Source organism: Bombina bombina, chromosome 9, assembly GCF_027579735.1.
Source record: "Bombina bombina isolate aBomBom1 chromosome 9, aBomBom1.pri, whole genome shotgun sequence".
Taxonomy (NCBI): Eukaryota; Metazoa; Chordata; class Amphibia; order Anura; family Bombinatoridae; genus Bombina; species Bombina bombina.
In genome coordinates, this window is record NC_069507.1 from 59,991,804 (window position 1) to 60,006,256 (window position 14,453).

At 34.4% G+C, this 14,453-nt stretch overlaps 1 protein-coding gene across 4 annotated transcripts in view; it reads left to right on the forward strand.

The window, feature by feature from the left end:
* DUSP29 (dual specificity phosphatase 29) overlaps positions 1-13,026 on the forward strand; it is a 54,403-nt gene extending 41,377 nt beyond the window's left edge. For all 4 annotated transcript variants that reach the window (XM_053692140.1, XM_053692141.1, XM_053692143.1 and 1 more), the window contains exon 4: positions 12,412-13,026. In XM_053692140.1, the coding sequence (XP_053548115.1) occupies positions 12,412-12,653 (242 nt within the window). In that variant the 3' untranslated portion in view covers positions 12,654-13,026. The remainder of the gene's footprint in view (positions 1-12,411) is intronic.
* The last annotated feature ends 1,427 nt before the right edge of the window (positions 13,027-14,453 follow it).

Below are 14,453 nucleotides of genomic sequence, written 5' to 3' on the forward strand. Positions count from 1 at the left end.
CGAGGATAACTAAGTTACAACATGCCTGTGTCCATCACTTTATAGAAACTGTCAGGAAATTAAAAGCAAATTTTCAAAGTACATTACAGGAACAGGAAGCAAAATAAATAAGTAAAATCATATTTTACTACACATAATTAAACATTTTTATGCCTTCATAAATCTCCCACAGTTTGCAAGTCTACTGTGCAGTTAAAAAGCAGTCAGGCCAGAATGGAAGAGTATCTTATTGCTGTTCTTGCAAAACACTTGGTTGCAGTGTAATCTAGCCTTACGTTTCTAGTTACTCTGACTCAGAGAACTGTTAGTCATAGCAACAAAAATGTTCGAGTGGATCTATAGGGTTAGTCATGAACGGCATGCTGTGCACTCTCTCAGGTCGTTGTAAGCCGCCAAGCCAACACAGTTCAGCCATTCTAAGCTTTCAAACTAAAGTCTGAATTAATCATATTGTGTGTGTGTTTCTGTCTCTGCCTATATGTGTGGCTATGTGTGTGTATGTATTTATATATATAATAATAATATATCAAACGTAAATAACTTTGCTTTTCTCAAAGTTACTGAGCACATTATATCAATCAATGAGTAGCTGCACTTTTTTTTTTACAAAAGGCACTGTATATAAATATTGCGGGTAAAGTAAGAAACTGGGTAATCCTAGCATTACCCGGGTAAACCTGACATTACCCAAGTGGCTGTGGGTAAAGCCTGATGTAACATGATACATTTTCTCCGAGTGCATCTAGTCACAGCATCAAACATATATACGATGCACTGTAATACACACATCTTTTTCCTTCTGCCTGGGGGTTCAAGTTAAGAGAAACCCCCCTTTTTAAACCTCAATCCCCAAGGTTCACTCAACCTCATTCCCCAAGTTCTGAAACATCTGGAGTTCCAAGGTTCATCATCATTGATCTATATCATATATGATTAAGTGAAAAAGGCATACATAAGACAACCAAAAAAACAGGTCTTTTGAAATGGCTGATTTCTTTACCAATACCATCACCAATAGTTCAAGCTAAATTATATAACTCCTTAAGCTATAAGAAGAGCAAAGGGGAAAAAAACGACAATATCTTCTTTTAGTCCTTTAAATTGAGATGGTAATAGACCTGTTAAAATGCTTTTGCTCCCTTGAGTGAGGTCAAGTCTTTCTCCAAAGAAAATAACTAAAATGATTAAGTCTCTTGTTTATCTTCTGAAGAAAAGAGCAAACTGTACATATTTGAAGGGCAACAACAATTATCTAAGAAATGGGGGTAGATTTAACAAATGTCGAGCTATAGCGAATAATGTCCACTGCTCGACATCGCTAGATGCCAACAGTATACGGTCTGCATTTATCATTGCACAAGCATTTCTAGTGAAATGATTGTGCAATGCTGCCCCCTGATCACCGACGGCCGGTAGCAGGGGATGTCAATCATTCCGATCGTATCAGATCAGAATGATTTTATTCCGCCACCTAAAAGTTGGTGGAGAAGTTAAGGAGCAGCGCAGCGGTCTTACGACTTCTGCTTCTTAACTTCCATTTCAGGCGGACCTGAGACGATGGGCATTGAAAGAAGCATCTGCTGCTTAATAAATCTACCCCTTGGACTTTCTTATCTAACATATCTGCCGATAACTGAGAAATTAGATACCTTGGACAGTGACTAGCAATACACAACCTAACAGCGTGCATATCTATCAATTTATTGTCTGGTCAAATAACTCCCTGACCTGGGCTATGCAATCGTGCCTGTTGAGAGGTTAAACCAGTATGTAAAAAAGAGCTCAGGAATTTAAATGTGTAACGTGTATGCAGCTCCATTATATATGAAGGTACATATCCCTTCACCACAGCCCCTAAAACTCATGTGGCTCTGAGTCTTGTGGTGTAAAGGTACCGTCTAAGGGCCACCTTGATATGGTTTTCTGGAAAATTGGCTCTATATGAAAAGGAAGTCTTTTTTTGACCATTCTTCATTTAACTCTGTCTCCCATTTAGACACAAATCTTAGCTTTGTTAGTTTGTCAAGGAGGTTAAAAATTGGATATAGTTTTGTTATGGCTTACCTTGACGTGTTGTTAGACAAAGTTTCAAATTATGTAGGAGGTATTGCAGTAAAGGATTTCCAAAGGCTAGGTGTATGGTCTCTAGTAGACCACAATAGTTTGTAAAATGGATGTATTTGTACAATTTCTGGTTCTAAATGAACCTACAAAATGTCATATTATATCATAATGTTGTGTGGGCCACTCTTGCGGCTTGATAGTATGAAATTAAGTCTTAAATACCCACCCCACCTCCCATTCTGTGTCTAATTATAGAAGCCCTTCTGATGCTCGGTCTCACCTCCCTCCATAAAAATGTCAAAATACCTTTGTAACCTATACAGCTCTGTTGTATTAATCGTTTGGGCAGAGATCTAATAAATAAACCAATCGGAGTAAAATAAACATCTTTGTCACTACTATGCGCCCATAAAAATAAATTCTGTATTTAGTCCATTTAGCCATGGTTTGTCTAAACTGGAAGATGTTTTCAAATTCAGTTGTTTTGTGCATTACACATACATACACGTACACTTGTATTTTTGCCATAGATTTTACATGTGTTCTATTAATATAATATATATATATATATATATATATATATATATATATATATATATATATATATATATATATATATATATATATATATATATATATACATTTTACAAATCCCCAAAGTAGAAGTACCAACAATGTAGACCTTGTCCTGTTTTTTTCAGTGCTTATTGGGTGAAATTCAGTGCTGTTCATTTTAGATTCTAGATATGCAATTTTCTCAGATTAATTTACTGGCCCTATGTCTCATTAGGAGCTCTTCAGAAGCTCCCAGACATAAATTAGTCCCATCATGGAATACCATTTTTAAAACTAGATATACTCAAGGCTACTTTAAATGGCAGGGTCAATCTTAGCATTTGCAGGGCCCTGAGCAAGATTCATTTGTGGGGTTATTTAGCCCAGTGCCCTTATTCCCCTCCCCTGTATGCCCAGCCTCTTGTATGGCCCACCCCTATGCCAACATTCAGTGATAGACCTATAACACAAAATATTAGCCCTCCTGATTCCATAAACACTTCTTATAAACTAAATACAACATATACATTGCCCCATCTCATAACCTCACCAGTAACATTACAGGGTCTCCCAAAGAGCGGGGCCCTGGGTGGGTGCCCCTCTCATCCTGCCCAAAGGGCAGGCCTGACAAATGGGATACACTGAGTCTATTCAAGGTGCCATTTCCCCACCAATAGTTGATGAATTCGTAGAAGTTTTTTCCTGTGTTCTTTACACAACATTAATATTTTCATTGTGAATGTTAAAAGCATGATGTGCCTAACTACTATAAAACCCTATAGCCGATATATACTTTGACCTGGGTTGTGGGCACTTAGAGGGTGGAATTTCAGTGCTGCTTGCTTATTTCAGATTCTGGACCTGCAGTTTTGCCAGATTATGAAGTAGCCTGGTGGCGGTAGTGCAATATTATAAATGTTACTAAAAGGGACAGTCTAGACCCAATACTTATTCTTTATTACTTATTGTTACATACCAGACAAGCTTCTTGCAGTGGGTCCCACTTCTATAAGCTTGTAAGAAGTACATGAAACTTTTAAATAATAATCATTTGTTAGCAACTGAAAATGGCCACCAAGCTCCACCCACAGCTTTCTTCTTGTCCACTTATCTTATTTCTTGTATGACAGTTTAGTAGTGCACGTTTAATATTTTTCAGTTATCTATTTCAAATTGCACTTGTGCAGTGTTTTTTTCTCAACCAGAAATGCAGAGGACATTTATTGCAGGCGGACCGGCATCATTTCCTGCAACTAGTGATAGTTTTTGTGGCTTTCTGTTTGCTTTTTAATTGTGATTTTTTTTTTCTACTGCAAGTGATAATTAAAATGTAAATAATCTTTATATTCTTGTGGTAAAAAAATGTATCTTATTCAGTTATTGATTTATGTTATTGTTAATAAAGTGTAATAATGTTTAGCTCCTCATTACTTATGAATATTATAAACCACCGTTGTTCTGACCTCCTAGTCTGTGCAGGCAGACACATCTCTGCACCTTCTCCTCATATAGGACCAGATTATGAGTAGAGTGCTATTGTAATTGTGCTCGTATTACAATTTTAACCCCTTCTAACTCCCTTAGGACGTTCTATGCCGTCCTAACCGCATTGTGCTTTAACGCCCTTAGGACGGCATAGCAACGTGATAGCCTTTTGGCTATACTAAAGCCAAAGGCGCTTCCCGAATGGGATAGCGGGCTGGAGGGCGTACCTAGTGTCATAGGCACTCCCCCCAGACACAATCCCATCATTGCAATCACGCGATCGCATGGATTGATTGTGTGATTTCAATTTTTAACTTATATGTTTAAATCGGAACTTTGTTCCGATGTAGACATATAAGTCCAGCCGTTAAGGGTTTTAAGTAAATGATAACACTTGAGGGCAATCATGATTTACGCTAGAATGATTACAGCGACCTCAGAGGTCTGGTTAACTGTTTTGCAAAACTAAAAAGTTGTATGTGTGTGTGTATATATATGTATATATATATATACACATATATATATGTGTATGTATGTGTGTGTGTATATATATATATATATATATATGTATGTATGTATATACAGTATATATATATGTGTATGTATTTGTGTGTGTGTATATATATATATGTGTATGTATGTGTGTATGTATGTGTGTGTGTGTATGTATGTATATATATATATATATATATATATATATATATATATATATAATGTCAAAAAATTCAAAGCACTTCTTCTGCCATCAAATCAAATATTTATTTGTGTAACGTTTCGGGACCTGTAGCGTCCCTTCTTCTGACAATCAAATAGTGGATATCTGGATTACAAATATGATTAATTAGAGCAGTACCAATACATATGTATATATTTTTATTTATATACACATAGAGTGATAATTATGGTATCATTTGTCACAGTATATAATTTACACAGGAGAAGTACTTTACACTTTGTTATGTTTGCATTTTTCTAAACTCTATGATGGTTTAGTCTTTAGGTTTGCACACGGTCTCCTATGATTGGAGGCTCAACTAGGGGAGGGTTTGTTAGGCCTTTATAAGTTTGCTCACTTGCACTATTTGATTGTCAGAAGAAGGGACGCTACAGGTCCCGAAACGTTACACAAATTAATATTTGATTTGATGGCAGAAGACCAGTGAGTGCTTTGAATTTTTTGACATTGTATACTCCCTGAGAGCACCCTGGCAGTTGTGGAGTGATAGTGAGAGTGCATATGCTGAGAATAGTCCATATATATATATACACACACAGTCACACACACACACATATATATGCACACACATACATACACATATATATATATATATTATATATATATACAGTATATATACACACATACATACACACATATATATATATATATATGTATGTATGTGTGTGTATATATATATATATATATGTGTATGTATGTGTGTGCATATATATGTGTGTGTGTGTGTGACTGTGTGTGTTATATACACACACACACACACACACACACACACTAAGGATTAAGCCTGCAGAGGGCAGTCTATTTTTTAAAGTGAGGTCCATCTATCCGTATCCCTCTATCCTTCTATCCCTGTCTCTAGCCCTCTATCCCTGTCCCTATCCCTCTATCCCTCTCCCTATGTCCCCCTATCCCTGTCCCCCTATCCCTGTCCCTCTGTCCCTATTCCTCTGTCCCTGTCCTTTTATCCCTGTCCCCCTGTCCTGTCCCTATCCCTCTATCCCTATCCCTTTGTCCCTATCCTTTTATCCCTGTCCCTATACCTCTATCCCTGTCCCTCTGTCCCTATTGAGGCCGCTGTATATAACTAATAACCATTAGAGGGTGGTGCGCTATATATAACTAATAGCCAATAGAGGACCCTGTATATAAATAATAATCAATAGAGGGCGCTGTATAACACTAACAACCAATAGAGGGTGCTGTATGTAACAAACAATCAATAGAGGGCTCTGTATATCACTAATAACCAATAGAGGGCGCTGTATATCACTAAACCAACAGAGGGCGCTGTATATCATAACAACCAATAGAGGGCCCTGTATATTATAACAAACAATAGATGGCGTTGTATGTAACTAACAATCAATAGAGGGCTCTGTATATCACTAACAACCAATAGAGGGTGCTGTATGTAACAATCAATAGAGGGCTCTGTATATCACTAACAACCAATAGAGGGCGCTGTATATCACTAAACCAACAGAGGGCGCTGTATATCATAACAACCAATAGAGGACGCTGTATATCATAACAACCAATAGAGGGCGCTGTATGTAACTAACAATCAATAGAGGGCTCTGTATATCACTAACAACCAATAGAGGGCGCTGTATATCACTAAACCAATAGAGGGGGCAGTATATTGTAACAATCAATAGAGGGCTCTGTATATCACTAACAACCAAAAGAGGGCGCTGTATATCACTAACAACCAATAGAGGGTGCTGTATAATTTATTGAGGATATTCAGCTTCCAAATTTGAAAATACAATCAAATAGTTCTAAAAGAGTCTATTTAGTAAAGCCTGTTTTTAGTTGCAAATCATCTGTGGGTAGTTTTGATTTGCATATTTAAATTTATATTCTTTTTATATTCTTTCTAAGTCTCCTCAATTAAAATAAAGAGTGAACAAGTATATGATTTGTATATTCAACACAAAGTTAACTAATAAGTTTATACTTAAATGTTATGCTGGAGTGCTTAGTAGTTTATTGATGACCACCAAATTATTAATGATGGTTTAAGTTTCTGATAAGAACATTACTGAAAATTGATATTATAATAAAGGAATAATGACATACCACACGGTTTTGAATCGCACTTTATAGAACTTTACAGGTTGTATCATTTATACATGTGTAAGGACTTTTCTGTCACAGCCATCTGAGATAACTTTACATATATGGTAATAATTAGCTGTCAATCCCTGTTGCTAGATTTTGGTCTTTTTCCATGTATAGTTTGCAAATCCTCTCCAAAATTTTGGTTTTTATTCTGGTGCTTCATATCACCCAGAACATTTAGGATTTGAGGATATTCAGATCCCAAAACTGAAAATGTGATAAAATAGCTCTAAAAGAATCTAAGTAAAGCCTGTTATTATATGCAAAGCATTGATGGGTAGTTTCATTTGCATATTTAAATTTATGCTAATATATCTGCCATCTATGAATTTTTAGTCTCCTCAAGATCAATAAAAATTTAGCATATATATATAATTTATATCAGCCTACAGCAATCAGTGATGTATTGTAAATCATGAACAGTCAATAGAGAATGCTTTATATTGCTAATAACCAATAGAAGGTGTTATTTTATTTTTGTTATATGACCAACCAATAGAGAATGGTTTATATCCCTCACAACCAATAGAGTGTGCTATTTTTTTTGTTAGTGATCATACATACAGTGCCCTCTATTGGAATTATTTATGAACAGGCTCTTTTAGAGATATTTAAGATTTGGGAACTGAACATCCTCCTTCCATAAAATATTTTTGAGACTTGTCAAACATTAATTATATTGCTACTTCTTACAAACAACATCTTCTTTACTGTCTAATACAACATAGTAAGTTAAAAAAAAAAAAAGAATATATAAAGTAATATGTGTTCAGTCTTTATTCTAGTTGAAGAGACTTTTAGAATTAATATATTAGCATAGATTTGAATATGCAAATTAAATTACCCATAGATCCTTTGCGTGTAAAAGTCTCTTCTTAGACTCTTTTAGAGTATTTAATAATGTTTGCCAGATTTGGGGGTTGAATATCCTTAAATATTGTGTCTGATATGAATCAACAAAATAAATTTAAAAAAAAAAAGTTTTAAATGGGATCTGCAAGTTACACAAGGGGAGTCTAATGTCTAGTACAACATTTTACACTTTACAACTTCAATGTAGTATTAAGTGTAAATAACACATTGACCATCTTAGTTTTTGTACTTTGATGAGTTTAATTAACAGTGTAAATCTTTTAAACGTGTCAATGACAAAAACCATTCTTAAAAAGCTTATTTGAAATTTCTAAATCTTTTCTCCTGATCACAAATCGGTGCTAAATACTTTAAAAAATATTTTGTACATGAGGTTTATAGTGCTGACTCACGATGTTAAGATTAGGAAGTAAAAACCAGTGTGACTAGGTTTAATTGAAGATTTATTACGTTACTTCAAATGGCAAACTTAAAGGGACAGTTTACTCAAAAAATTTCTCCCCTTTAATTTGTTCCCAATGATCCACTTTACCTGCTGGAGTGTATTAAATTGTTTACAAGTAGCTCCTTTACCCTTATATTGGTATTTGAAATTGTTAATTTAGCTTGTGGTATCCCCACCTATTCTGAAAGTTTGTGGCCGCGCGTACCAGCTATAGATAAGCTTTGTAAACACAGCCAGCAGAAGAAATTACACTCCCAGTGTGATAAAGCAGAGATAAGGTAATAAAATGTTGATTTTCCATTGTTCTCTCAAAGTATTGGTGATTGTTTTAAGAACAGATATAAGATAAAGAAGCAGATATATGTGCACAATGTGATACAGTAATGAGATCTGATTATACCTACAAGCTCAACCTATTTTATTAGGCTGTGGCTTCAAAACACAAAATCAGAGCTTTAATATACAGAAATAAACCTTAAAAAGCTAATTTTCATACATTTTTTACTCTGCAGTTGGTAAAAAAAGCAATTGTAAACACATGAAGGGAAAAACTATTTTATAGTATACTGTCCTTTTAAGCTAAACTATTTTATCTATTCAATATTCATTGTACTTGAAGAGGCTTTTAGAATGAATAGATAATATATATTAGCATACATTTGAATATGAAAATTACCCATAAATACTCTGCATGTGAAAACAGACTTTTAGACTCTTTTAGAGCTATTTGATAATGTTTGCCAGATTTGGGATATGAATAGCCTTAATAAATGTTCAGTCTGATATGAGTCACCAAAAGAGAAAAAAAAAATAAAAAAATCATTTAAGACCTGCAAGCTACACAAGGGGAGTCCAATACCTTATACAAAGTTGTTTTTTTCCTCCCTTGTATACACTCTAACAAATATTTCAAACTAATACCTAGTGTAGATAAAACAATATAAACTTACTTATTCTAAAGATTTAGTTTCAATTTGATGTTATAAAGCAGTGATAATCTATAGACTGCCAAAAAATAAAATATGAATTAAAAGCTTGCAATAAACAGTCAATAGAGAATGCTTTATATCCTTAACAACCAATAGAGGGTGCTATTTTTTTTCCGTTAGTGACATACAGTGCCCTCTGTTGGTTGATAGCGATTTACAGCGTTCTCTGTTGGAATTATTTATCTACAGGCTCTTTTAGAGATATTTGTTAAGATTTTAGATTTGGGAACTGAACATCCTCCTCCCATAAAAACTTTTTGAGACTTGTCTTACAAATAACATTTTCTTTAATAAATACAACAAAATAACTTAAATAAAGAACAATATATAAATAAATGTAATATTTGTTAACTCTTTATTCTACTTGAAGAGACTTTTAGAATGAATGCATTGCATATATTAGCATAGATTTTAATATGCAAATTTAATTACCCATAGATCCTTTGCGTGTAAAAGTCTCTTCTTAGACTCTTTTAGAGCTATTTAATAATGTTTGCCAGATTTGGGAGCTGAATATCCTTAAATATTGTGTCTGATATGAATCACCAAAATAGATTGGAGAAAAAAAAAAAGTTTCAAAAGGGATCTGCAAGTTACACAAGGGAGTCTAATGTTTAGTACAAAATTGTACACTTTACAAATTTCAACTTAGTATTCAGTATAAATAACATATTGACCATCTTAGTTTCTGCACTTCAAAGAGGTTTTGAAAACAGCATAAATCTTTGGAAAGTGTCAATGACAACGACCATTCTAAAAAGCTTATTTGAAATTTCTAAAATTTTTCTTCTGATCACAAATTGGTGCTAAATACTTTAAACAATATTTGTAGTGCTGACTCACGATGTAAAGATTAGGAAATAAAAATCAGTATGACTAGGTTTAATTGAGATTTATTACGTTACTTCAAAAGATAAACTTAATCTAAACTATTTTATCTATTCAATCTTCATAGTACTTGAGGAGGCTTTTAGAATGAATAGATAATATACATTAGCACACATTTGAATATAAAAATTAAAATTACCCATAAATACTCTGCATGTAAAAACAGACTTTTAGACCTATTTGATAATGTTTTCCAGATTTGGGATATGAATATCCTTAATAAATGTTCAGTCTGATATGAGTCACCAAAAGAGAGAGAGGAAAAAAAAAAAAAATCAGATACAAAGTTGTTGGTTTTTTTTCTTTCTGTACACTTTACTAAATATTTCAAATTAATACTTAGTGTAAATAAAACAATATAAACTTACTTATTCCAAAGATTTAGTTTCAATTTGATGTTAAAGAAGAATTTAGCAAGCTTTTAATTCATATTTTTTTATTGGAAAAATTTTGAAGTCTATAGATTATCACTGCTTTTTAATTGTTTTATTTATTCTGCTCACAACACTGATCATGACTTGCTAATCTATACAAAAACCACTTGATCGCTAGTCAGCACTACAAATGTTTTATGATCTGTGACATGAAACTTTTGTCCTGCTTACTTGTGATCAAGAAATATTTGTATATATTAGCAAGTAATGATCAGTGTGAGCAGGTTGGATGGAACTTTTAGATAAGATCTTAACAATAGTATAAGGGCAAGAGGAGTACAGTATTTGTATGTATAATGTATATATCTTTTCATACTATTTTATATGATCATATTTCAAAAACCTTGTAAGGTTTATCACTTACATTTCTAGCTGTTCATTTTTTTAAACTGAACATTACCAGTAGCCAGAGGGAGTGGTGAACTCTAATGGATGCACATTCTCTGCGAGTTGCTCCATACTTCTGTCTACATATCTTATAAAAGCCTTAAAGGGAACCAAACACTTAAAGGGACACTGAACCCAAATGTTTTCTTTCGTGATTCAGATAGAGCATGACATTTTAAAGTGAAGGTCAAGTCTGGGGTTGTGGTTATCATTTTTCAATAGCTTCACTAAATTAAGTATGATGTTCATTCATCAAATTATTTACAAATAATAGTAAAAGTTTTATTTTTAACCTTTTCTGTCGGCTCCGTTTCACTTGTATAATCCGCCCGCCATACTGCCGTTCTTGATTGACAGTTTTTGGATCCAATCTATTGTTTACCCCCGTGGCGTCCAGCCCCTTTTCTGTTTCGTCATTTCAATGTTATGCGCATGCGTTAAAACAAACAGTGCGTCATCCTGGTCATGCTCGTTCATGAAACGTGCATGCGTTTTTCCCCTCTCAGAATTGTTGAATACAAAGTAACGTCGGTAATGAAACTCATGCGCTATTGAGTTGAAGAGACGCATGCACATTTCAAAGAGACACTTGTGCACGAGCGTAGTCCGTTTGTCGGAAGCAATGCGCCGTCACAGCATAGAAGTAAGGAAGTGTGGTAGGGGCGGAGCTAATCACGATAACGGGGTATTTTATATATATGTTTTATTTGAAATGGATTAGTTATTTATAAATATAAACTCAGCGACTTTAATAATTTGAAGATAAGGTTTAAAACCGTGTATTGCGAATGGCAGAAATTGACCTTCACTTTAAGCAACTTTCTAATTTACTCCTATTATCAAATTTTCTTCATTCTCTTGGTATCTTTATTTGAAATGCAAGAATGTAAGTTTAGATGCCGGCCTATTATTGGTGAACAACCTGGGTTGTTCTTGCTGATTGTGGATAAATTTATCCACCAATAAAAAAAAGTGCTGTGCAGAGTCTGAACCAAAAAAAATCTTAGATGCCTTCTTTTTCAAATAAAGATTGCAAGAGAATGAAGAAAAATTGATAATAGGAGTAAATTAGAAAGTTGCTTAAAATGTCATGCTCTATCTGAATCACAGAAGAAAAAATTTGGGTTCAGTGTCCCTTTAATACACTTCTTGCATCCCGTCTAATTATAGGTGCGGCTAGTATCTAATGGAGAGTTGCTACATATGTGAAATAACATCAGCACTGGAATACAGTGCAAACTAGCTTTCAACATGGCAGCTAGAGGGAGCCAGGGAAAAACCCATATACTATATTTATAATATGTATGTTTAATTATTATTCTGGCTGGCTTATTTAGTTAATAAAAAAACATCAGTCATTCGTTAAAATTGCTTTAAGTTCTTTAAAAATATGATACAGTTTGGTTTGTAACGTATCTTCTCTTTCTGCAGATAAAGTACTAGTGCACTGCGCCATGGGCCGTAGCAGATCAGCATCCCTGGTCCTGGCCTATTTGATGATTTACAAGCAAATGACAGTTGTGGATGCAATTACACAGGTACTGAAGCACCGCTGCATTCTCCCAAACAGGGGCTTCCTCAAGCAGCTTAGAGAACTGGACATTCAGTTGGCCCTGGAAAGGCGAGAAGCTAGAAGTAAAGAAAAGACAAATGACATTGAGAAGGACAAGTGATGTTTGGCATTGAGCCACATGAAAGCTGTCAAGGACAGAATCTTGTACGCATTGTATAGAGGAGACAAGTGTGATAACTCCATAATAACTTACTTTTATAAGATATCATAGTTGGAATAGACTTTCTGACCAGTTGACTCAGAAATGTAATTTAAGATGATTGTTTACTTGGTCTCCAGATAAAACATTGGCTGCAGGAGAGGCCAGCAAACTCTCACTCATAGCCAAGATGTTAAAGAAGACTTTTTTTTTTTTTTATTATTATTATTATCTTTGTATTCTGAATCTCTGTAATACTAAACATGGAATGGATAGATCACAGTTATTTTAACATTGTAGTAATAAACCAACACCTTTTAAAGAAATAATCAAATTTTATTATCCCCCTTTATTTTACAGGGTTTAATTTTTTTTTTTTACATTTATTTAAACTGTTTTACAAATGATCACCAAACATTAAAATTATTTGGACCTGCTGCGCTTCTACAGGTTAAGCATAAAAGAAATCGGTAAAATCTATGGATATTTGACTATGTTAAATGTTTTATTACTTACATTCACCAAGATTACAAGATGTGCGGTACTTCTATACTGCTGAAAAATTGGCCATTACGAGCGGAATATGCAGGTCTCCCGTATTACAAGTCGCGGCGGTACGGCTATACCGCTAACATTTTAGCCTTTACACAACTCTCCATTCCGCACTCAAAAAATGATTTTTGAGTGTGGAATTTTGGGGTCTCCTGTATTACAGGTTGTGCGGTCCGGCTATTACTATTAGTGTTATAGCTTATACCACCACGATCCATTCCGCGATCTGAGACCAGTAGTTATGGATTTTGCAAAACAAAAAAGTTTCACAAAACTCATAACAAAAATGTTACAAAGTACACTAACATCCATAAACTACCTATTAACCCCTAAACCACCATCCCCCCGCATCGCAAGTACTATATTAAACCTATTACCCCTTAATCAGCCACCCACCCACATCGACAACACTAAATAAACCTATTAACCCCTAAATTGCCATCCCCGCGCATAGCAAATACTATAATAAAAATATTAACCCCTAAACCGCTGGCCCCCCACATTGCTACTACTATAATAAACCTATTAACCCCTAAACCGCCATCCTCTGCATCACAAATACTTTATTAAACTTATTAACCCTTAATCCTCCACCCACCCACTTTGCCAACACTAAATAAACCTATTAACCCCTAAACCACCGGCCCCCCACATCACGACACACTAAATTAAACTATTAACCCCTAAACCTAACACCCCCTAACAACTTTAAATTAAAGTTACAATATAACTACCTTAAAATAAATAAAAACTTTTTTTGTGTTATTTACGCACCGGGTTTAGTGCACAACTTGTAATCTTGGTGATATGTTGGTTGGATTTAGTTTAATGCACACACATCAACTCTGAGTTTACGAATAATAAAGAGCACTTATAGTAAAAGAACCGACCAGGAAAGCTAGGGCTACATAAGCTGTCACTCAGAGAATTAAGAAAAGGATTTAAAATGTGATTACTTTTCTCTCATATTTATCATGACACCATAAGAAACAGGAGGGGATTAGTCTGCACTAAAGCAATCAGAATTACATTTGAGAGGGATTATTGGCCTGGTGGTAAATAGGACTACAACTAATGAATAGGAAAAGAACAACGATGTAGCTTTTAGTTTAGAGCTTTGAGCACATTTGTGTAAGAAAACCTCAATTCAGAGGCATTAGTACAAAAAAATTGAACAATTGAGAGTAGTGAATGAAACCAGTTTTTGGA